This window comes from Eschrichtius robustus, chromosome 1, assembly GCF_028021215.1.
Source record: "Eschrichtius robustus isolate mEscRob2 chromosome 1, mEscRob2.pri, whole genome shotgun sequence".
NCBI lineage: Eukaryota > Metazoa > Chordata > Mammalia > Artiodactyla > Eschrichtiidae > Eschrichtius > Eschrichtius robustus.
In genome coordinates, this window is record NC_090824.1 from 168,513,569 (window position 1) to 168,538,889 (window position 25,321).

The 25,321-nt window shown below is 53.9% G+C and overlaps 1 protein-coding gene across 1 annotated transcript in view; it reads right to left on the reverse strand.

The window, feature by feature from the left end:
• Window positions 1-6,458: 6,458 nt before the first annotated feature.
• KLF13 (KLF transcription factor 13) overlaps window positions 6,459-25,321 on the reverse strand; it is a 45,723-nt gene continuing 26,860 nt past the window's right edge. The window contains exon 2 of the mRNA XM_068559186.1: window positions 6,459-12,356. Coding sequence (XP_068415287.1) covers window positions 12,067-12,356 — 290 coding nt within the window. The 3' untranslated portion in view covers window positions 6,459-12,066. The remainder of the gene's footprint in view (window positions 12,357-25,321) is intronic.

The following is a 25,321-nucleotide window of genomic DNA, read 5'->3' on the forward strand; positions in this document are numbered from 1 at the left end:
TGCCAGGAGAGGCTGGAAGACCACCCACTGTGGCCGGGGTCTCAGAGGAGGCATGAGATTTGAGTAAAAAAGGCTGTTCCAGCTCAGGGTGCAGATCAGGAGGAAAGGGAAGATAAATCCAAGGATAATGCAGAAGGACAGAAAAAGTGTAAGGAGTCGTCGGGGGTACAGAAGGTTGATTCAGTAAGTCTACCTTCAACTAGTATGAAACAAAAAAGGAGAGAACATGGAGGGAGGAAAATTAGCAATAAAATAAAAGAAGAAAACATTTCCAGTCCTAAAGAGACACAGAGTCTTCAGACGGAATGGTCTACGGAATGCAGGATGAAGGAAAAATGACCTGCCCTTAGAAATATCTGCATGAAAGTCCGGAACAACAGTGTAAGAAAAGGTTGAAAGATTCCAAAGAGGGTAAAAGTAAAATGTTCGCTGCAAAGGAGTGAGAATCACACTGGCACCAGACTTCCTGTGGGTAGCAATGGGTGTTACGAAGACAGTCAGTAATTTTGAACCTAGTTTTCCATACAGGCAGACCTCGGAGAGACTGAGGGTTCAGACTAGACCACCGCAGTAAAGCAAATACTGCAATAAAGCGAGTCACACAAATTTTGGGGCTTCCCAATGTATATAAAACTTACGTTTATACTGTAGTCTATTAAGTGTGCGATAGCATTGTCTTAGTTAAAAATACTTTATTGCTAAAAAATGCTGTCTTCTGGCAACACAGTGTTGCCACAGACCTTCAACTTGTAAAAGACAAAATATCTTCGAGGTGCAATAAAGCAAGGTCTGCCTGTACTTGGCCAAATTATCAGTCACGTATGGGACAGAATGAAGATATTTTCACACCTTCAAGGATTCAAAAAAACACACACCTCCCATACATCCTTTCTTGGACAGTTACTTGAGGATGTTTTTCAGCAAAATGAGAAAGAAAACTAAGAGAAAAACATGTTATTTGGACTCCAGAATGACCCTCCTGGGGGCGGTAAAGGGAGTGCCAGGGTTGACAGCTCTGCAGGCGGGAGCAGGGAGAGGGCTGGGGAGAAGGTTTGGGAACAAAGAAATTGAGGCTCTGGGAGAGGCACCTGATTAGTTTACTAACAAGAAGGAAGAAAGGTATTTAAAAGCTACAGGGAAAAACACGTATACTACAAATGAAATTTCAAATATAAGGCAAACTAAAATGAGATAGGATTTTAAGCTACTGAGGGAATGTGTTCACCCAGTTGGCCCTGGATGCTAAAAATATCTTCCTGGAGTGGTCCGAAGTGAGGGTGACTGTAGGTTCACAGAGAAGACTTAGCCTTCATATCAGGAAGCCCGTTAATCACAAAACCCAAGGACGGATAAGCATTCCACTGAGGCTTTGGGGAATAACCAACAAGATATTTAAAAACAGAAATGATAAAAAAAAGGACTAGCTCTGGTGTGGTGGAACTTTGGGGGGGAAGGTCAGGGGTGGGAGGAGGAGGAAAGAGACATTTTATCACTGCGTTTTGGGGGGAATTATTTGGTTGTTTAACCTTGTTCATACGTATTACTTTGATTAAAATTCGTAAATGTTAAACATGAAACCAGTGATCAAATTACTTCCAAAGTCCACAAAGTTCATGACTGGACAATCCATATAGTAAACACAGTTTGCTGTTTTACTTTGTGAAGTATTTTCATTGGCACTTTCTCAATTAGTTTTACAACCCATGAATACAGAGCATGCATCCTTTACCCTATTGTATACAAGAAGGGGAAAAAAAACCAGTTTCAAATATTTACCTAAGGGCACAGTGCCAGTGGGGGCAGGGTGGGTGGGTGGGTGAAGAATAACAATAATTATAACAGTTCCCCACCCCTACCCCCCAAGTGGATGCTTCCAGGTACCAGAGCAGGTAACTGGGACCCCTCCCTGCACTCAGGGCCGCATCCCTCTGTAGTCTCAGATCAATGAATCTTTCTCTTGTTTCAGAGGCTTCCCAGCAAAGAGCTCAGCCCCCTCCTCCCCTCCAGCCGGAGCAGTTCTATTTTTATTTCTGGTCATTGCACATGGCTTATGTCCCAGCCGGTGACTGTGCTCTGGGTGCCAGGCTCCTTGGCAGCGGCCCTAATTCGGGAGCAGAGATCTGCCCAGTGCAGGGACAGCCTGCAGGCCTGCCTGGAGGAGCCCAGATGATTCACGCCGGCCCCATCCTTGGACGATGTAAAATTGTCCAAAGTTTCACACCTGAAGCAAATATGGAGAAAGAGACAACCCCAGAGGTCCCACTACCTAGTTCTAATCCTAAGTAAATGCTATGTTGAAGGTACTGGTGAAAGCCTCTTGGGCCTTTCTGAGCCACCCCGCCCTGTCCTCCCTGCATCCTCTGTACTCCTGGCCAGTGGGTACCGATGCTCGAGGAACAGGGTCATTGCTCCACGTGTTTCCCAGCTCTCACAAGCTTGATGCTATGGAAGCCTTCCTGTTTGCAGCTTGCTTTCTTTGTGCAGCACTGTTTTTGGATATCGTAAGGTTAATGCCCTCAGTTCTGCATGGCACCATTGCACGGATGTGCAGGCAGCCACTGGGTATGTCCCTTCTCACGTGGGCGCACGTGGGGACCTTTGGGCGTGTCCGGGTTTTGCTCTCCCCGAAGGCACTGCCATGAACGCTAGTGGACGTCTCCTGGGGGTGAGGATGGGGTGCTCCCCAGCTTAGCTTGGGCAAACTTTTAGCCTCACACAAGTGCTATTGTGATTTTAATTCCAAACATTATACCTGAGTTTTGAAAATTCAGAGAATTAACCAGAATAAGTAAGCAAAAATAATCTATTTTTCACTACCTAAAGATAACAACTGCTTGACTTTTATGTCTTTTACCAGTATTTCTTCTGTGCATATAAATATGTAATCACAATTATATAGCTGTAGAGAACATTTTTTTAAGGTTTTTTTTTTTTAAATTTATTTTATGTATTTATTTATTTTTGGCTGCGTTGGGTCTTCGTTGCTGTGCGCGGACTTTCTCTAGTTGCGGTGAGCGGGGGCTCGTTGCGGTGCGTGGACTTCTTATTGCGGTGGCTTCTCTTGTTGCGGAGCACGGGCTCTAGGCACCTGGGCTTCAGGAGTTGTGGCTCCTGGGCTCTAGAGCGCAGGCTCAGTAGTTGTGGCGCACGGGCTTAGTTGCTCCACGGCATGTGGGATCTTCCCGGACCAGGGCTCGAACCCGTGTCCCCTGCATTGGCAGGTGGATTCTTAACCACTGCGCCACAGGGAAGCCCTAGAGAACATTTTTAAAAAATAAAATGTGTGGAATTCCCTGGCAGTCCAGTGGTTAGGACTCTGCGCTTTCACTGCCGAGGGCCCCGGTTCAATCCATGGTCGGGGAACTAAGTTTCCACAAGCCGAGTGATGCAGCCAAAAAAAAAAAAAAAAAAAAGTCATTATATTTTGCATGTTGTTTTATAACCTGCCTTTTCATTTAATAATATAGTGAATATTGGGCATATTGGACATCACATAGCTCATTTAACTAACCCCCTATTCCTATTGATACTATTTTAAACATTTTGGTAATTTTAACAGATAACTTTAACTTTTTTATTATTTATTTTTATTTATTATTTAATAATTATTGTTATTTATTATTACTTAATATTTGCTGCATTCATAAGAATATATGTAATGGAAGTGTGAGTTTCGACCCCCACCCCAGTGAGGGCTCATCATGGCCGACGCTTGCTGTGTGTGCCTCCCCAGCCCGTGTACCCCACCGCCGAGAATTTGGGGGTTGCGCTTCCACTGCAGTCAAAGGCCACACACTAGCAGCTGTGTCCCCAGAGTGGAAGGTTCACATAAGAAATTCCCCAGACTGTGGCTGGGAGAGAGCTGCGGAGCCCTGGATGAGCCACCCTCCAGGCTGGTCCACACAGTTAACACTCTGGAATGTGCTTATGGTTAGAAAGAGCAGGACAAGTGAGGGGAGTGGCTTCCGCTCATCAGGGCCCGAGCTCAGTACCTATTTTCCCGAAGGAGTAATGGATCACTAAGCAGTAGCCCTTGTGTGACTGGTGTGTGTGTTGACAACACTTCCTAAGAGGTCCAAGGGGGAGCCTGTTGATTATGCAAATCATACTGGTATTTATTGTTGGTACTCACCCAGGACTCCTGTGGAATTCATAAATAACTTGTTGCCCCACTGTTGATGCTGGGAATGGAAGACACTGTGATGGGGGCAGGGGCTACAGGCTAAGCCCAGAGCACCGCTTCTCTGGGCCTCTCTCTCCCGTGAATGAGGGTGACCACGACGTGAAACTAACTAGGGCCCTGTGCTTCCGGCACCATCTCGATCAACACCTGCCGGTCCTGGGGCCGCTGCTGCGGGTTGTCTGTTCCACGAGGCTGCAGCCGGGTGCTGTCACTGGGTCAGGATGCTTTCCACTTGGAAAGCCTTCGGAGTGGTGCTAATGGCTGAAAGTTTATCATAGGACAGAGGGGGCTTGACTCGGGGCACTGAGCCACCCACGTCCCCAGAATAAGTTACACAGTCTAACCTGTTACTCAAGGCCCTCTGCTGCGAGCCCGGCTCACCGAAGGCCAGCCCACACCCCAACAGGACTGCCAAGGCCATGGGGAGATAGTTTCGGATTTCCCCCTGAAAAATACTGCAGCCCTCCCTTTGCCTCCTGGTCAGGCTCCCCTGCAGAATGCAGATCCCTGCCGCCCCCCCCTCCCCGCCCCCCGCAGCGGGGCGCTCACGGCCTGTGGGCCAGTGCCAGGCGATGGGAAATGCTCAGCCAGCCTCTGCCCTCCGGGAGGACACGCCCTGCACCAGATGCCACCCCACTACCTGCTCAAAGGCAGCTCTCTGGTCATCCCCACCACGGGAGACCTGAAGCAGGCCAGGCTGGCCCGGCGGGGTCTCCCCCTTATTCGGTGAGATGGGTCTGTCCCAGCCGGGAGCAGCACATGCCCACTGTCAGCTCTGGTCAGGGACGTGCTGTCATCCTGCTGGCTGTTTTGAATTCTGTTAACCAGTACATCACCTAGTGCACCCCACGCCTCTGTGCAAACTCCCCCCATGCCCTCAGCGCTGCACCTAACTGCCTTCAGTTTGACCTTTTATTCTGACACCTGGTCACTGCCCAGGGCTGAGGTCCTGTCCCCACAGACCCTCCCCCACACTGCTTACGTGCTCTGTTTGTGGACACGCACGAGTAAATCTGCTTTTCAAGCACCGGGAAAACCTATTGTTTATTTTCTTCCTTCTACACCACTGGGCGCCTCTCTGGGTCTCTAGGGATCCCAGGTTCCTGAAATGGAGGCTTCCTGAACGCCAAGCACCACCCCCATCTTTTGGAAAGGAACCCCAGCAGAGCCCTCGACCTCTTTCAAACCTTTGCTGTGACATCAGGACTGATGGCTGCTCTTTCCCATCAATGTTTTCGAAGCTTTTGGGCTCTCAGCACACAATTATTTATGGAAGCGGCTCCGTCTCGCGTGCTGCTGTCCGGGGAGTTCTGAGCAACCAGGAACCGTCTCCAAGAAGGTGCAATCACGGCCGTCCTGGGAACACGCTCCCACCAAGACCGGGCTGGCTCCACACGTCTCGGCACCAGAAAGACTTTTGTTTGAAAACGGGTGCTTGTTTCCCTGACAGTTCAGTGTGTGCCAGGGGCCATTCCCTTCCCACCCCTCCTCCTTGTCTGTAACGAAGAAAACAAGCTCTCATCAGGAAACGCCTGCCGGTGTGGATGGAGCTTTAGGAAAAAGCATGTTTCGTCCACTGCAAGGCCTTCCATTGTTGCTATTTTACGTTTCTTCATGGTTTTCATGTAGCCTATGTATGAAGAAGAGGTGATAAGAATCACAGTCCTGGGTCTGTGCCTGGTAGGGCTGCGACCGTGGGGCGGAAGCACAGCCGTGGTACAGGCCCTCTCCCTGCCCTGCCCGTCTTGGAAAGGCCCTGCTTCGGAGAGCGGCTGGGGCAGTTCATGACCACGGGAGATTTAAGTGGGCTCTGGCATCAACAGATGCTGTCCCTCCCCCCAGATCCCGGGGACCCCTGGCCCTGTCTCCACAGTGCCAGGCTGGCCCCCGTGGCAGAGCAGTTCGGGGTCAGTCTCTAAGGCTGACCTGGGGGACCTAGGTGAGCTGCATATAGGGCATTTTCTGGACAAGCGCTATGCCCTGCACGGGAACCTGCCTTTCTTTTCAGCGCTCCTGGGGATTGAGGCTGAGCTTTCTGTGGGGTGGGAGGGGGAATGTGATGAGCCGAGGGCCCCGGAGGAGTAGATGGCCAGAAGAGCACTCACCCCCTGCAAAGCCTTCTCCCTCTCCCCGTGTTAAGGCCTGCCAGTTCCAGGCTGGTGTCCGCCCCTCAGCCAACTACGTCCAACTGCTTGAGCTGGGTCATTTCAGTTCCCTCCCCTCCCAGAGCCTCTCCAAGGCATGCCCATCAAAGGACCAGCTCTGGCAAATAAAATAATGAATCATAAATTTTATTTCAAAATGTAAACGTCACTAAACATGCATACACGTTAAAACAATAAAATTTACAATTTAGTTAATTTTTTTCTTTTTGCATAGGACATCATTACAATATAGAATCTATGCCTTACAAAATACATACAAAGTTTTATCCGAGCAAGCCAAGGCCAGATTGGGAACTGTACAACTGTAATACTTCACTGTAGTGATCCAGGAAAGACGAAACATGGCCTTCGGAAGCATGGTGTGGTGCTGGTTAAAAAAAACAACAACAAAAGTTCCTATGGAAAAGGAAAACACGTGCTCGATGGAAATGGTCTTGGACCCTTGGATTCTACCTTGGGATTTTGGCAAACAATTCCAGAGAAGCTCCATCAATGGCTTTGGGAGGAGGAGGGGCCCTTTGTGCAGAGTCCGGGGGCGGCAGAGACCCGGCGTGCACCCAGCCCACGCACACAGCAATTCCCCGCCCCGTGGGAGCCACAGCGGCCCGCGCCCGACAACCCACAGCTGCTCGGGAGAGCGAAGCCTCCAGCCCTCAGGGTCCTCGGCACTTGGCACAAGGGACTCTCCAAGGTGAGGCGAGGGAGCAAAGCCTCCCACCCACACACCCAGACAGGCACCCTGACCCAGGAATGGACGCCTCCCCCCGGGTGTCGGTGCCACACTGGTTAGTGGCCCCCTGCTGCATGGGAGGCAGGCTGCGGAGGGAGGAGTCTGGCCTGGGACAGGCGTCCCTGGGTTGCGTGGGAGAGACGGCCTTCACCCAGACCTGTGGTTGCCGGGCAGGCATTCAGCTTGGTTTCCAAACGAGCACGTGCAGCAGCCTGTCGCCATGTCACTAGGAAGACATCCCGAGCCCTGAGAGAAAGCTGCTTATGCGGCCCTGCTGCCCCCCACGCATCCTGTGTCCCCCACAGGGAATGCATGATGCGCCGGGCAGGGGAAGCCACTTTCTCCCATCCTGTTCATCTTTAAATAAAAGGAGTAAGGTTTTAAAGCTGCATGAGAAGGGGAGAGGCTGGGTGGGGTCAGGGGAACACTGCAAGTCCAATACCTCGATGGGGGTCAGTAGAAACCAAGTGTGGCCCCGGGCTCACGTCTCCCACCAAATCCAACTCTTCTGATGAGAGGCAGAGTAGCAGGTGGGGGAAGGGCCTCTCCCTAAACGGTGTTCAGGCATTAATCAGTAGTAAGCTGAATTGTGCATCTGAATTCTGGTACAAAATTCTCTGGGATGTGTCTGGGACAAACCTTTGAAACTCAGCCTCAGAAATCGGGAAAATCAGTTACAGGACCTGGCTTTTCCCAGGGTGATCCTGAATTCAAAAAGTGTCAGCCCACACCCTTGATTTTAGCTTTGGAAAATACGGTCACCAGAATCGCACGTGGAATCTTTGGACGGAAAGATGTGGGTGACCTGCAAAGCATTTCTTACTGGCTGCAACGTGACAGATATATCAGGCCCTTCAAACCTTCCAGCACTCAGTCTTTAAATGACTTTGGAAAAAGGGTTTAAAAAAAAAGTGAAAGCTGTCAGAAGTCAAAAACATCAGGTAGCCTTGTAAACACAGCCGAAACCGGGAATTGAGAAATGAGGGGACGCTATTGCTCAGATCACGCTTCCCTGTTCGGTGGCCCTCTCGTTTGCTGAGCTCTAGGGGCGAGTCCCTGGGGCGTGCTTTGATGCTGGCAGCCACCTTAGCACCTGCTTCTGGCAAGAAAAGCGGCCAGTCTTCTGGAGACACTGGGCTGGGGGGGAGGAGACTTGGAGACCCCGCTTCTGCCGCACTTCACTTGGAACCCAGAAAGCCACCAGCCCTGTCTGCGTGTCCCCAAAAGAGGGCTGGGGGCCACCCGTGGCCCAGCTGTCTGTCCCCACCTCCAAATCACCTTCCCTGGTCTGAGCTGTGACCTAGGGCACGGGGAGGTCTGGGGACCCCAGTGCTGCTGAAGTTTGCACCTGGAGGCTGCACCCTGGCGAATCCTGCACCTGCCCGGATGCGTGGCCTCAGAATAAAGGGGGGTCATCGTGCACCCCGAGAGCCGTGGGTGGGGTGCAGCAGGATGTAGGTAGGGCACCTCCAGGACCACATTCCCATCAAGGGCATCACTGGCCATTCCTACATAGCACCCAACAGGAGAGGACCCCAGGGTCCTTTGTGGAAGGGGCTGCGTTTTTCCCGATGGCTGTAGAATAGGGTAGGTGTATGGGGAGCTGATAACCCTAATATGGCTGACGCAAAGAGGGCTTCCTTGTTTGGAACATGGGCTGAACACCAGCCCCCTGGTTGAGTCCAGGATCACTTGTAGGCCTTTTTGGAGGGGAACTCTCCCTTCACTCAGGCAACCTCTGTTTTGAGATCTCTGCCCCCTTGGCCTTGCAAGCACTGGAGTTGGCCACAAAAGAAAGGTTTGAGTTTTCACTACTGTTTCTAGGAGTCCTGAGGGTTCCTCAGTCACACTGAAGCCAGCAAGCATGGCCATAAACCAGAAAAATGAAAGACCCTGAAACAGACCCAGGCCGGGAAGACATTCTACATCTTAGAAAAAAATGCAGGCTGTTCAGCAGGGTCACCCACCGTGTAACTGCTTTCCTGGGTGGGGGGGGGGGGGTCCTGAGTGAGTGTGGCCTTTCGGGGCCTGCCACCCTCTTCTCTTCCACATGCGCTCCACGTGTTGTGATGATGAGATGCTAGCAAGAGCCCATTCGAACTTAGCCTGAGATTCATGGATTTCTCCCACCCTTCAAGTGAGATGAATTTTAGCCCCAGATGAGTCAGGTTGCCTGCTGGCTGGAACCCCAGGCCGAGTGCTTGGGGCTGCAGGGCGGGAGTTCCCTCCAGGTGCCCTGAAGCAGAAGAGCAGCGGCCCACCTCCCCACCAGGCCCGCTTCAGAAGGACCGCACCCTGCCATTAGACGAGAACTACTTTGGGAACGAAGACACACTCACCTGCCGAAAATAGCCAACGCCTGCATATTTCTGTTTTAAGGCAATGTCACCCTTCCATCTATCAGACGGAACAGCCCTGGGTCACTTAAGAGGAAACATTAAATTAAGTGCTCTCTTTGGAAACAGCAAACGTCCGCTCTCCCTCCCCCAACCCCCCACCCCGCCTCTAAAACAAACCACTCTTCTTTTATTCCAAGATGACTGGGTTTAGAGTCCTTTTGCCCCCTTCCTATACGCAGAGAGCAGGCGGGTCGGAAACCCTTCTTCCTCCGCGATGCTGCAGGCAGGTCACAAGAAGCCTGGCCCCTCGGGGCACGCGGCTCCTTCTCCCTGCCTTCAGGGACCCGTGCGTGGCGAGCACACCAAAGGACTTTGGAATAAAATTCCTGAACCTGGAATGTGAGTTCCTGAGACATGAAGTGTATTCGGAGTGTGGCTTTCTCTGCCCCACCCAGAAACAACTTTGGGAGGGACCTCCGAGGGCCCTTCCGGGCCTCACTTTGGAACCGGGCGTGAAGAGCTCTCACCCCAGGTGCTCAGGGCGCAGCTCCGTCCAGGTGGCCAGCACGTCCCGTTCTCTCTCCTGGACCAAACGCGAGCAGGGCTGTCACACAGCCCAAAGAGAGCCAGGGTGGGGCCACCCCCCTCACCCGCCATTCCTGCCTGGTTCCCACCCATAGCAAGAGCAATGCTCCCGCCCAGCTCGGGAGCTACCATGCTACTCAGAAGCCACCACCACACCACTGGCTGATCCCAGCTGACACACAGCAGAGTTAGAAATGGGCACCCGGAGCGCTGCAGACAGCCTGCCCCTGGCTGCTAGGGACAGAGGGTGCCCATCTGCTCTGGAGCCGCCCAGGGGCTACGAGCACCAGCTGGGCCTGGGTCTCCGGGGTTCCTCTGTGCTGCATCCCTCGCCGTGATTGGCTGGGGGTGGAAGCAGGATGACCACAACCAAGGCACTCTGGGCTCAGGGAAGCCCCTCTACGGCCCTCTGAGGTCCCAAGGATCATTCCTCCTCATCGCAATGAACAGAGGTCTCTGCAAGATACCCCAAGTCCTTCCCAAACCCACACCCCCTGCCCCAACACACACACACACTCACACACACTGTCCTGGGGACTTGTATTTACAGGCCCCGACTCCCTGGAGGAAGGGAAGGGAGGTGACTGGGCAGGTGGTGGCTTCAGCTCTCCGCTGAGGAGCGCGCTGGAGCCCGGCCTGATCCACCTGCCCAGGTCAGAGCTCCGGGAGAGACGTCCCCGGCTCTCTGCCCGCCCCTGTCAGCACGGGAAGGCTGGCGGTGGGGGCCCTGCACCCTAGTGCCCCACAGGCCGGGGGTGGGCCAGGGCCTCCCAGGTAGGAGGGGAAAAAGAGGAGGGGAAGGGAGGAGTCCAGGGGACACAGGGCTCATGGAGAAGCTGAGGGTTCGCTAATTCTGAGCTGGGGACACGGTGGGTCTGAAAAAAGCGTTTCCCACAACTTCCGTCCAGTGCTCCCCAGGGAGGAAAGAGAATGCACGTTCTCCGACTGCATTTCCCATGACATCCGCCTCGCCACCCCACAAAGTTCCAAGTCACAATGTTCCGGTCTCTTGCTATGGAACAGTCTCTGTGAAGTGCCGAGCGTGGCCACAGCAAGCCACATACACAGAGCGTCTGGCTGGGTGGCCCCGCTTTACCCATCGTGTCAAACAAAGGCATCCCAAGAGCAGGGCCGGTCGGGGAGAACGTGGGAACTGGACGCACCAATGACACCTTCGGACACCCTGGTAGGAGGCCAGTCAGAGAACGTGGTGTTAATAGTGGAAGGTCCTGGGGCCTTCTGCGGGGACACAGCAGCGGGCGGGGGCCCTGGCCATGTGGACCTCAGATGGTGCGGCCTGCTGCCCAACACGGGTTTGCATCTCTGCTTCCAGCGCTCCGAGGGGGACCTGGGCAGGGTCCCGGAAGCGAGGACCCCTACAGTCTCCCTGGGGAGTGCTCCCCTTACCCATCACGGCTTAAGGCGTCCCTCTGAGCCGTCTGCATTCTGAGCCCACTGCCAGCTGGGGCGAGGCTGAAGCTGGGAAGGGGGCAGGAAGAGGGAGCCGCGGGCCCTGCTTAGGGGTCTGCCCTGGAAGCACAAGGTCGGTGACCACGGCTCCAAACTAACCAACCGGCCTACCCGCCGCCTGCGCTGAGCTCCACCTGCACTGCTTTGCCCCCAATGTGTGCCCAAACCTAAAAGGAAATTCCAGAGTGCAAATCTATGTACAGAGTAAGGCGGCAGGAAGGGGGTGTCCTCACTGACCTCGTGGAACATGTCCATCCCTGAGAAAGGGGGGGTTCAACACCGCTGAATCACCTTCGTGGGTATGTCTCTTGTGCAATCGTGGATGGTGTTTTTTGGAATTTTTTCGTTGTTTTTTTTACAAATTTGACACCTGAGGTGAAGAAAATCGTTTTTTTGTTGTCATTGACTTCATAAAGTTCTCTCTTCTGATTACAAAAGGAAACGACACGGAATCACGGGAGGAAGTGAGAGCATCTGCTCATGGCTGTGGTAAGGAGGAGGGGCCGCGGGGCTGGGTGGGGCCTAGGGTGGGCGTGGTAAGGATGGGGCGTGGCTTGCCGCAGGCCCCGCCCCACCCCGCCCCAACGCAGGCGCTCAGGGCGAGCTGGCCGGGCTGATGGTGGGGCTGCTGGCGTCCGAGCGGCTGTAGTCGCTGAGCGAGCCGGTCCGCGAGCCCCCGCCGCGCCGCTGCAGCATCCCTGGGTGGAAGTTGGCGTGGCGGCGCGCGTGCTTGGTCAGGTGGTCGCTGCGCATGAAGCGCTTGTCGCAGATGGGGCAGCTGAACTTCTTCTCGCCCGTGTGCGTGCGGTAGTGCCGCGCCAGCTCGTCAGAGCGCGCGAACTTCTTGTTGCAGTCCTGCCAGCTGCAGGCGAAGGGGCGCTCCCCTGTGGGCGACACGGCAGAGGGAGGGTCAGTTACAGCCCACACCCCAAGCCTGCCCCTCCCTCCCTGCGCACCTCCCTCGGTGCCCCGTCTCCACCAGCCTCGGCGACAAATCCTTCAGGGTACAGGTGTGGGCGCCAGCGCCCTCCTGTCCGCAGGGTGGATGTAAGCAGACATCTCCCGGGAGGAAATGGCAGCATGCCAGGTGCTGCGGCCCCCTCAAGTACCCGGCACGGCGTGCCACGCAGCACCTCTGCAGGGTCAGCTGTCCCTAGGCGGTGGTGGGGAGCACAGGCCGGTCCCTGGGCTCTAAGAAGGGGAGCTAGGAGGAGAGGGTGGAGGGATCAGGGAGAGCTCGCAGGCCTGCAAGTTTGGCCACACCACCCTGGCCCCAGCAGGAGCCCTACTCCAGAGCCCCCAAGCCCTGCAGGGCCTGCAGACAATTTGCTGACGCCAGCGCCCAGCCACCATTCAGATGGTCCACAGTCTCCTCATCTGTAACATGAATGGGTCAGGATGGACTATTTCCAGGGCCTGAGAGTCTATGACCGGTATGTCTGTTTACCACAACAGGCTCCAACTAGAGTCTGCTGCTCCTCCTCTCAGAGATGTTCCAACATGGCCAACAGGCAGCAGAGGAGGAGACTGCGGGGTGACACCTAGAAGAGGGATACGGTGAGGAAGGCTGGCTACAGTCAGGACCTCGCCCCTCCCTCCCATCCCCTGCTCAGGGCAAGGGGCAGGCCAGCCTTTACCCAGGCAAACTCTGAACCACGCACACACACAAAAGACATCAATTGCACAGGGAGAACCAGCAGGGGGTTCTAGCACCCCAGAATGCAGCCCTCTGGCACTGGGGGTGGCCACACAGTACACTTTCCTGCCCCGTTTCTCCCCCTCCCTCCCGGACTCTGGCCCTGAAGCTGAGAGCCAGCCCTTGAAGCTGGTCCACCAGTGCTCAGCAGAGGAAATCTACACCGCCCACTCCAAATGAGCCCATCAACCTTAAATATAAACAGACACCCAAAGATGGCCAGATATCCAAGGAAAACCAGTGGCATGAAAGGGAAAGGCCAAGAGCAACAAAACCACTGACTCCAGAGGAAAAAAGAGTAAAGCCGGGAAACAGAAGAGAATATTAAGCTAAAAATTCTAATCAGCATTCTCAAAGAAATTTCAGATAAAATTTTATGCATAAAGCAAACAGGATAAAAAGGAAGTTCAGAGAACAAAAAATAGTGTTTAGAAGTTGGGAGTATTGCTGCCCAAACAAAAATTCCATAGAAAAGCTGGAAACATACTCAAGGAAATATCCCAGAAAAAGAGAACAAAAAAACAGCTCTAGAAAATATGTGAATGCCGCAGTGTTCTCTGTCTCCTAGCAAAGCTGAAGCTGAGAGCTGTGTGTGGCTGTTTGCTCTCCTTATTGATTTTCTGTTATGGGGTGGGGGGCGGGCAGGGTGGGGCGGGGTGGTTTCACAATCAAGCAAGAGAGCAAACCATCACTTCCCATCTGTTACTAACAGTAAGAGCTAGAAGTTCAGCGTCACAGGGAATCAATCCTGTGGGTACAACATCTAACTAACAGAAGACGCTGAGGAAAAGAACAAAAAAAATGGAGAAGAGGAAATTACCAAAGAAACAATAGAACAGTATCTGTCAGAGTAAAAAAAGGAGACAGGAAACTAACATGGAAAGTGTTATTAGCACAGAGGTGGGCCGGGGGAGTGAGTAAAGGCTCATGCTGTGAGAATATCTGCAGTGTCAGAACACTAGGTAGGAAGAGGAGATTCCAAAACTTACTGGAGAGAAAGGGGAGAAGCAGGAGGCCCGGGAGGGAACAAGGCTGGGACACACACCAGACTTCTAGTAAGTTACACTAGCTGCTAGATGACAGAGAAACACAGCCTCCCAAGTTTACCTTGCACACTCTAGCAAAAATAAGAAAAAACTGAGAGGCCAGGGAGGTAAGTGAACAATGAAGGGTCATCCCAGGACAAGAGTGAGGGAGACTTGGTGGGCCACTGGAGCTGTGGGCCAGGAATCACAGAGGGAGGGTTACAAGAAGAAAGGGAGTTCCATGTGCCATAGAGTATGATCAAGAGGCTGAATACATTTCAGGACACGGGCAAGGCACATACTATTCTTTGGTTAAAGAGAAAAAAGAGAGGCAATTAGTAACTCCAGGAAAAATAGAAGACATGTAAGAAAATTGTCTAAATTAGAAGCAAACTAAAATGCCACATGATTATGAGCAATGAAGGAAGAGCTCCGAGCCAAACACTGTTTTAGGGGCTTTTTGTGTATTACTTATCCTTCACAACAACCCCATGAGGTGGCAGAAGGGAATGCAGTTCCCAACACAGGCCCTGGCATACGGAAGCAATCTTCACACAGTCGTGATCATGTGAACCCTAGCACTATTTGTCAGTGTTTAGAATCCAACTTATAGACAAAGCCCATACCACTGATTCGTGGCCCCAGGAGAGAATGTGGGTTTAAGGGAAAGGTAGGAATACACACATGTGCAGTCAAAGGAAATCTCTAAATGAGGTTAAAAGCTATAAGAATAATCAACAAAAGAATTAAAAACAATCATATAACCATCAATTCAGGAGGAGGTGGGGGAGAGGTAGGAATGAGGTAATTCCTTAAATTTCAGGGTAGGGAGATAACGGATGGCATCTAAAGTTGATAAAATGAGAAACAGTAATAAAATCATACAGTTTTATTTATGGCAGTAACCACCAAGACAGCTAAAATCAGAGCAGTATTGATCTCTAGAGAATAAGGCTGGATTGGGAAGAGGATTTTTTTGCTGCTGCAAACTCTTTTGTGTTATGTGTCGTTTAGACAAATCATATGCATTTATGTTTTTGATAACAATAAAAAGGAATGCTGAAAAATAATTCTTTAAATATCTAGCCCAACACCAAACCATATTTAAAGAAAAGTTAGAATTTTAAAACTGTTAATCGGTTCTGGGGGGGGGGAAAGAATCAATACAAAGTTTCAGAGGTGCCGCACACTAATCCCACCCTAGGAGATTCACAGTGCACAGTTATCATTTAAGTGCTTGGAAAGGTCCAGCACGAAATAGAGTGGTGTCCTTTCACGTGACCGGCGCTGCACTCAAGACTTTGGTGCACCAGGTCCAACAGATGAGGCTCAGCTCCTCTCTCCACGGTGTACTGATGCGTGGCCTCAGACATAGGCCTCACTGCCCTGCGGGGGGGGGGGTAAATAGTGGCCCCACCAAAGATACATCCAAGTCCTGACCCCTGGAACCTGTCAATATGACCTTATTTGGGAAAAAGGTCTTTGCAGATGCAATTAAGGTAGGGATCATGAGATGCGATCACAAACATTAGAAGAAAAGGGGAAAGGACTCCAGGGAGTGATGTACCCATAAGCCAGGGGACTCGGAGTCTGGGGCAGCCACCAGACACTGGGAGAGGGAACTAACGCTGCCAACACTTTGACTTCACACTTCTGCGCTCCAGAACAGTGAGAGAGCATACTTCTGTTGTTCTAAGCCACCCAGTTTGTGGTTAATTGGTTACAAAAGCCACAGGAAATGAACACAGTGCCCCATCCTCACAGTGGGGTCCACGTGGGGATTCTACAGGGTTGCACACAACCAGCCCTTGGCACTGTGCCTGGTACAGGCCCAGTGCTTACTCCCGAGATGTTATTTTTGCTCTTGTCTATTATTCTTGTCAACTAGGTCTCCTCAGATTTGGGCCTGCCGGGAGGGGCAGGGGTTGGGGGTGCTGGGCACAGAACCAACCCAAAGCCACACTCAGCCTTGCTTCCTGATAAACCCTATGTCCTCACTGGGAGGCTTGTCCTTTTCAGGGTCCTTATGCTGCAACCCCGGGAGGCATGTTAGATGTATATAATGAGAGATGGGATGCATGACCCCAGGGCAGCAGCGAAAGGCAGCATCCAACAGGATGGGATGTTGGTGCCAGGCAGCCTGGTGGCAGAAGGTGGGGAAAGCCCAGCATCGCTACTCGGCCAGCACGCAGCCCTTGGCCTACTGGGGCATCAGCAGCACGACACTTTTATGGAGCACAAGAGCAATGCCCAGCCCTGGGAACGTGGGTGTGATGTCGACAGACAGGGCTCTCCCTGGCCCGTCCTCTATTCTTCTGTCAGCCCGTTCCAGGTGGCCAATAAGCTGGTCCACAGACAGACGGATAAGCCATTCAGAAGTTATGATTCAGGCTGGCGAGGAGCAGCACCGGGTCTCGCTTGGCTGGCCTCTGGGTGGTGACATTCAAGCGGCACCCGGGAGGCTGACCAGGAGCAGCGGGAGAACTGTGAACGGATGGGGCAAAGGCAGCCGGTACAGGGGGACAGAGACCAAGAGACCTCCACAGCAGCACTGCTCACCCTTTTAGTAAGGAACCCGGGGAGATTTTGTTCACCTGGGTTATGTCCATTGACATTTATCACAGAAATTAAAACAAAACCATTTAAACTCAAGCACACATTCCAGTAGCGGTCAGAGGGGTGATGTCATCACACATCACGCAGCCTCTGGAACATTCCACTGTATTCTTTTGAGAAAATAAAGGACAAATAATGCTATTGTTATGAAAATAGTTCTGACCTTATCGCCCCCTGGAAGGGTCTGGAGTACCTGCAGGTGTCTCTGGGCCTCACTTTGAAAACCGCCACTGCCGCTCAGGGACTGACCCCAGGTGGCACGTGGCTGAGCTGAGCTAGGGGAGGGGTGGTTGCACCCAGAGCGGGGCAGGGGCCAGCAGGTCCGGGACCGGCGGGGCGTGCACCCGTGCACCAAACAAAGCCGAGCCTCCTCCTGGCCAGGCTCCAGTTCCGCACCTGCCTCCTCCTGGGATGTGACCGGCAGACAGCAGCGGTACCGCGGGGCTGCCACCGGAGGGCGCTAGGCCCAGCGCACAAGGGACCCAGACCCCAGACCCCTGAAGGAAGCCCAGGCCTCCTGCAGCCTCCCTGGAGCCCAAGCCTGGGGTGGGCGCACTTCAGCTCGCTCTGCCCGCCTCCCCCTTCAGAAGCCAGGAGGGCGGCAGGTGTGTGGGCGGAGGGGGCAGTGGGACAGGATGGCGAGAGGGCCTAGTGAGGGAAGGAGGAAGGGGGCTGGATGCACAGGGAGGAGGGAGAGCCAGGGTCACTGTGGGCGGCCCTGGGGACCCAAGGGCTGGAGGGTGGGAACCCGCCAGCGGGTGCTAGGCCCCAAGGAGCCAGGACTGAGGGGTGTGGGTAACGGTGGGGGCAGGCCGAGGACCTGCTGGTGCTGGCCGTTGGGGGCGCAGTGTGGGGAGGAGCTGGGGGGCCCGGCCTGGGGGTAGACAGTGGCGGGAGGTGGATAGTTGGGGGCGGGAGCACGCAGGTAGCGGGTCGTGGGGGCGGGCCGGGGGCACGCAGGGCGGGGGTTACATAAATGTTCCCTGGCACCCTGCGAGGCGGCTGAGAGCAGTTGCCTCATCTTATCAGGGAACAGGGCGTCCCACACTCTTGCCCAAGCCGCAGGCCTGGGCGGGAACAGTATGTTCTCTCCGAGAAGCCACAAGAGGCTCCTCGCGGAGCCCCTCCCCTTTGGCCCCGCCCCCCGCAGGTGCAGCTGGGCTCACTAGTGCGCATGCTCCGGCTCAGACCGCCTCCTGCTCGCCCTCCGTCAAGGGCGTGTTCCCCGTGACCTCCCTCGCCCCATCCAGCCTCGGCCAAACTGCCAGCCTCCACAGGGTGAAGGGAGGTGCTGGCCCCAGCAGCACCTACAAAAAAGACCATCGTGGCTCTTTGCTGTGTGTGAGCCTCTGGTGGGCAGTCAGGGGCGGGGAGTTGGGGTGTGTGTGTGCCCTGAGCCAGGACCAGAGCAGCATCTGCAGAACAGGGCCCCTTCTGGGCAGTGAGTGCCGGGCTCTACTGGCCCGGGCTCGGGGAAGCCTGGCTGAGCTTCCCTCCGTGGAAGGGAGAAGGGAGGAGAGGCATCTCTGACCAGGGGCCCCGGGACAGAAAAGCAGATGGTGCAGGGGTACCCAGGCCTGCAAGAGCAGAACTCAGTGAGCACAAGGCATCCGTGCAGGTGTGTGTCTGGGGGGGTGATGGTGAGAGGCAGGGCTGGTCCAGAGAGTCAGAGGGTGGCACAGGGAGAGGCCTCCACAGAGAAACAGCTGCTCCCGGGCTCCCAGGCCCCAGCTACTCGCTGCTAGCAAGAGGCCTGTCATTCATCAATAGATAGCTCCAATCTGTGGTCGCCAGCATAGGGCTGCTTCCAGCTCCCAACCTCAAAACGGCCACGTTCTTCACTCCTGGGAGGCCCGCTCTCCCTCCCACTCTGAGGCATCTCGGCAGATGGCCAACCACTGGGGCCGATCAACCGCCAGCCTCTAAGGAAAGCCAAAGCTGGCAGCCTTGGGGTCAGCAGAAAGGCCTGTCCTCTGAGGGGTAGGCTGACTTTCCTATTTTCTTTAGGAGGCCATTTGGCTACTCTGCTGGTGGTTTACAGACCCACATGGAGCTGACACACAGATGCCCCGTCTCCTGGGAAGTCCAGGCTGCAAGCTCTTACCCACCATTGTACAGGTGAGGGAGGTGAGGCCCAGGAAAGAGAGCTGCCACTCAGTGGGGTCCCCCTCACCCCAGGACTCAGCAGGCAGCAGAAGAGGCGATTTCTGCATGGAAGCAGCCCCTGCAGGGGGCAGCACCTGCTCCTCCCAGACTCCTGCGCGCCTACTCCTTTGTCATGGCCGCATCGCACGGTAACTGTGAGGGTTAAGTGGGAGAACACACAGGTGCTCAGAGCAGATATGCTGTTCTCGCTGGTGGGGCTCCTGGGAGCGTACTCATCTCCGCTGAAACAGCCTGGCCCTGGCCTTGCCCCTGCCCTGGGTGCTCTCCTCCACCGCTGCTGTGGTGCACGCGTGTGGCTCATCACACGCTCCTGTGTACTCTCGCACATGCCAGGGCTGGCAGGACATGAAGGGAGGCGGCACCTGGCTGGAGACTGCTACACACAGCCTGGGGGCACGGGTTAAACGAGAAAATCCGCCTTCTGCAGATGTGTCTCCACGTTTGTACAATGGATGCAGGTGTATTCTTAATAGTAGACGTTTTTGGTTGTTGCTTTGCCTTGCTTTGTTTTGGAATAGGATAACTTGATCCTAAAATTCATTCAGAAAAATAAACAAATAGAAACAGCCAGAAAAATGCTGAAGAAGAAGAATGAGGTGGGGGGACTGGACCACCAGATACAACATGCCGTTGCACAAGCTGCTGACCGGCAGTGGAGCACAGCGGAAATGCCTGGACCAGATTCTAAGATCATAGGAACTGTGTAGCAGAAAGCAGTGACACCTAAGGCAAGGCAGAGGGGCAGTGTCCAAAAATGTCTTAGGACAACTAGGTAACAACCGGTCCATGCTTCACACCTTAAACCAGGCTAAGTTCTGAATGGGTCAAAGATTTAAATGGGAAAAGTGAAACCACAGATGTTCTAGGGGAAAACCTGAGAACATTCCTTTAAAATGCTAAGATAGAAGTTCTTTCTATAAATCAAAGTCTAAAACCCATAAGTGAAAAGATTGATAAATTTGACAACAAAGTATAAAATATGTCTCCACGGACAAAGTCACAAGTAAAGGCAAAAAATAAACAGAAAAATATATCTGCAGCTCTTGTTACAAAGGGCTAATCTCCAATACAGGAAGAGTTCACAGAAATTAAAAGGAAAACATAATAATAGAAAAATAGGCAAGGGCTGTGGCTGACAGTTCATAAACAGGAGGTACAATGACTCCTGAACATCTGAAAAGGTGCTCAACATCACCCATCAGGAGACAAATATAAATGAACCCCCAGAGACACCTGACTTTTCACCTATCAGGGTGCTGAGACGGTGGGAACAGGTACTCCCACACTTTGCTGATGGAAGTACAAACTGCCACAATCTCTACGGAGGCCAACTTGGCAATAACTATCCAAATGACAGACGTGTGTATCCTCTGAACTCACAACTTGGGGGAGCTATCCTACAGACACACCTGCACACCTACAAGATGGGATGTGTGCCTGACTACGCGGTGCAGCAAAAGCCTCAAAACAATTCATGCCCTTCCAGGGCCCGTTACATAAATTTAACAGACACCTGTAAGACAGAATCCTGTGAAGAAGGAGTGGAACACGTTCTGAACTGAGACGGAAAGGTCTCTGAGGGACAGCGCTGAGTGAGAAAAGCGAGGTCCCGAGCAGAACGCGCGGTCAGGAGGCTGAGTACTGCGTGCACACCCACGCGCGTCTGCCTGTGTCTGCAGAGGTGCTCTGGGCGGGCATCTGAGAACCTGGAGCCGAGGATGGTGGGGGCAGAGAGCTGAGCGCACAGAGGGCAAGGAGGACTTAGAGAACTTTCCTTGGGAGACGACTTAAACCCCCCGGATTTTGAAACACACAGTGTATTTACCTATTCAAAAAATTAAAAACAGAAATCTGTAGCAAACTAGGAAATGGTAGCCACAAATAACACAAATTGAAAAGCGGGTGTTAAATGAACAACGCTCGCATTCCTGGCCAGGCTGTTTCCACAGCACATCCCAAATCTCACCGCCACAGATACCAGTCGAAGGGCTCCCCTTAGAACCTGGCAGGGGGGTGGGCCTGAGAGCGTGAGAAACTCAGGAACAGCAATTAAGTCCAATCTGCTTTTCTAGAAGGAGTTCCTAGGGCAGGACTCCAGGGCTCCAGAGCCCCTGGTCCCACTGCAAATGGGGTTGGAAGGCATTCCCTGATAAAGAGTTTGACAGATACGGCCTGACTTAAAAGACCGCGGCGACGCATTCTAACAGCAGCAGACCCAGGGCTGTAATCATGCGCTGGAGGTCCCCCAGGCTCCTGTCATAAAAGTCGCTCTGTCCACCCTCCCACGACTGACTGACCCTTTGGAACCAGCCCAGGTGGACGGGGCAGGCGCCGGCTGCCACCCTTCCTCCCCTTGCAACCCAGGCGAATTCACCCCACTGTCAGGACGCAGACCCCAAGTTCCAGGCAGGAGAATCGGTGTCCTCTGCCAGGGCTCGGTGAAGAGGTAGGAACTGGGGGTCCTATTCAGGCTTCTGGGAAAGGGTTTCCTCTCGGACCAAAAAAAGCCAGGATGAGGGCAGGGCGTGCGCGGGGCAGGGGGAGCGGGCACAGCGCGGAAAAGCCTCTGGGGTCTTGCGGGACTGGGACGTCGGGGGTGGCACAGTCACCGGCGGCCGCACGGAGAGGTCCGAGGAGACTCACTCCGGAGCCAGACCGCAGGCCAAGCCCCTGGCCAACCTGGCCACCCCCGCCCTAAAGAAGCCAACTCTTCAAGGTCAGCCGGGGCCCCTGGCAGAGGGCCTGGTCCAGTGGGCCACGCGACCCCCTTCCTGTGCCATTCACCAAAGGCACAGAAGCGCCCTGCTCTCACCCGCTTCTCCACACAGCCTGTGTAACCACTCTGGCCCCACTTCCTCTTCCTGGGCCCCCTCCCCCAGCCCTCAGTTCCTCCCCGCTGTGCCTCCCGGGGGGGGGGGGGGGGGGGCCTGGCTGGCAGGGACCCCACGGCGCACAGGCGTGTACTCTCGAGGTGCGCTACTTGGGACCCCACCCACCCCAAGACGCAGGCAGGGGTCAGGACGGACCATCTCAGAGACGGGGACTGAGGTCAAAAGACAGAGTGACCTCCCCCAGCTCACACAAGGCGTGGCTGGCCCGCGTTCAGCTTTCCTCCTTCCCACCGTGGACCGGGCTCGGCTGTGGCCAGCTGCCCATGCTGACCTCGGCCACAACGTCCCAGGTGAAAGCAGGAGAGGAACCCTGGAGGCCACTGGCCCATCACCCAGACGGGGCCCAGAGGCCAGCACCTGCCCCGCCGAGACCACCCTCCCCACTCACGCCACAAGGCCCCCCTCGGCTCCCCAGGGAGGAGCCAGCAGCCCCCCAGCCTGAGCAGGGGTGTCCCTGCCTGCACCCAACGTGGGCGAAGCGCCGGGCGGCTCTCTCCTGAGAGGCTGGCCTGTCTGCAAGGACTGGGCGCCCAGAGGCAGCACCCTCAAAACCAGAGCCCGGCACCCCGCCTCCAGGCCCGGCACCTACACCTGGCCTGTTCCAGGTGCAAGAAGCAGGCCCTGTTTCCCTCAGGGAAAAGAGTCACGAGGCTCAAACAAAACAGAGCCAAACAATGGACTTTTCAGAGCTGACTTCATAAAGCAAATAAATCAGAATAAAAATGAATAAGCCATTATACTATAGTCTAAAATGCCTTTGGTTTTTGAGGGAGCTGAGGCAAAACAAACCCTCAGTCACTGACCTACTTTTGCTACAACAGTTGAAGATGCAGAGGACCTACCTACCCCAGACACCCAGGAAAGAGCCCAGGAAAGCTCCCGGGCCCCACCCTCAGCAGCCCAGGTCACCAGACCCACCAATGCCCCGCTAGCCTCGGCCACTTGGAGCAGTTTATACCCAATTTTGTTTGCGGAGAGCAGACGCTGGAGCAGTAGGCCGGAGGCCTTGCCCTGCAGCAAACCCGGGTGCTGTTCCGTGCATCCCGGGCTGCACACACGGCGCAGGGGGGGCCACCCACCGCCCCACCGCCCAGCCCTCTCCCCACCTGAAGAGGTCCACGCTGCCCACTCTGACGGGGGAGAACAGCACTCTCGGGGGCCTTCCAGATCAGGGGACAAAGGCCGGCCCCTCCCATGTCACAGGCCTGGCTAGGGCCTGCCCTTCTCCTCACATCCTGCCTGGCCCTCCACCTGTCCCTATGCCCTCCTCCGGCCCAGCCTGGAGCAGGTGTCCAAGGGAGCTGACCCTGGGGACACGGGCCAGGAAGGAAAGCAGAAGCCATTCTGAAATCCCCATCCCTGCAGTGCCCCCAGAAACCTCAGGGCTGGAGCGACCCCTTCCTCTACAGGTCCGCAGGGGACCAATGCCTAGGGAGGGCCAGTGAAAGCTGCCCCCTTCCCCCGGGACCCCGAGATGGTGCTCCTTGGAGTCGCCCCCAAGGTCACCGGAACCAGGTTTCACGTGTTGGGTGGGGCGGGTGAGCATGGAGCCGGCCGGCTGTCTCTCTGATGTTCTCGCAAACCACAGGCAGGGGTCCACTTACACGCAGTTCCATTCCCACGGGCCAACCAGAAACACAGACCACTGAGTGGCTGAGCCCTACTGTCCTGTGCACGTGGGAGATGCACGTGCTGCAGAGGTGTAACTACAGGAAGGACGCACGGTTATCTTGGGTGATCTAGGGAAGACGGGACTCACACACGTCCTTTCTGAATTCCTGTAGTTTTCTACTGCACTGCTTTTTGCAGTCAGAAAGAATGCAATACATCCGTGACGTATACATACATGTCCATACATATCTATATACGTATACAGATATTACAGACTTCTGTTACAGAATAACAGTCCCACCAAACTCCAGCTCAGCTGACTGGGCCTGCTTCCATGGAAGCCAGCACCCCTGGCCTCTGCTGAGGGAGCAGCGCTCATTTACACGCACGGGCGCACATGCCTGCAAAGGTCAAAAGGACCACATGCCAGGAATTTCAGAAAGGTGTTTTCCCTGCGCTTGCTAAGGGTTACAAAACACACTGGAAAATTTCCGTTCCCAAGGTCCCCTTTTCAAACAGCAATAATAAAATACCAATGGTTTCTGCCAGCAGGTGGCCAGCAGCCACTCCAGAAAAGGGCTCTGGAGTCTGGCTCTGTGTCTCTGTGTGTCACACACACACACACACACACACACACACGACTGACTCACAACCCCATGTTTCCCCTAAAGGGAAATGCAGGGAGAGGCATATCGGCTCCCACCCCAAAAGCTTCCAGATCCCGGACTGCTACCCACAAGGGACTTTCTCCAAGTGATTGAATGCCCTGAGTGACTCGTGAGCTGAACCCAAAGAACAGACGCAGATGTTTCCACTTCTTTCCTCTCTGTTTGATGGTCACATCACTACTGCCTCCAAAGAGAAGTTGCGAGCATCTTCCCCCGAGCTGAGAGGAGCAACTCGGTCAAGGCCCCGGCCTCCTTGCCTGCAGTCTTGGGGGGAGCATCCCCTGCCTGGGAATCTGTGATCTGCTGCACACTAGCCCTGGCAGCTGCTGACAGCCTGGGACGGACATTTCAGGCCTTTCAGGCTATCTCATCAGAGATTTTCTCAAACACCCCAGAAAGGCAAGGACATGAGTTTGGAATCCAAAATTAAAGATCCAGGTTTATTTACTTGATAAAAATGTTCTTCACGTGAGGCTGATCAAAAGCAAAGGGAACTCGTATCCAAAATATATAAAGAACTCTTAAATCTCAACAATAAGTGAACATTTGATTGTAACACTGAACAAAAGATCCAAACTCAACTGAAGAAGATGTATAGATGGCAAACACCATGTAAAAAGCGCTCAATATCATTTGCCATCAAGGAAATGCAAGTAAAACCACGAAATGGCACTACACACAAGTGAGAACGGCTAAAATCCAAAAAACTGACCGTGCTAAACGCTGGTGGAGTAGTAGCTGGAACTCTCATTTGCTGCTGGTGACAATGCAATGTGGGACAGTCATTTTATAAGACGGTTTGACAGTTTTCTCATGAAGTTAAAACACAGACTCACTAGACAAGGCAGCAATTCCACTCCTAGGCATTCGCCGAGGGAAAGACCCTTTTATTCACAATCGGCCAACACTGGAAGTCAGCATTTTCTGCAGGTGACTGGATGAACACGAGCTGCATCCACACAATGGAGCACGATTCAACCATAAAAAGAAAGGAACCACTGATTCATGCACACACAAACGGATGCATCTTAAATGCATCTTGCTAAGTCGAAAAAGCTAGACCCCAAAATCTATACCTTGTATGACTGTGCATATGACCTTCTGCCAAAGGTAAAACTAAGGACAGAACACGCACCAGGGGTTCTAGGGGTTGAAGGATTGGGAAGTGGTTGACCA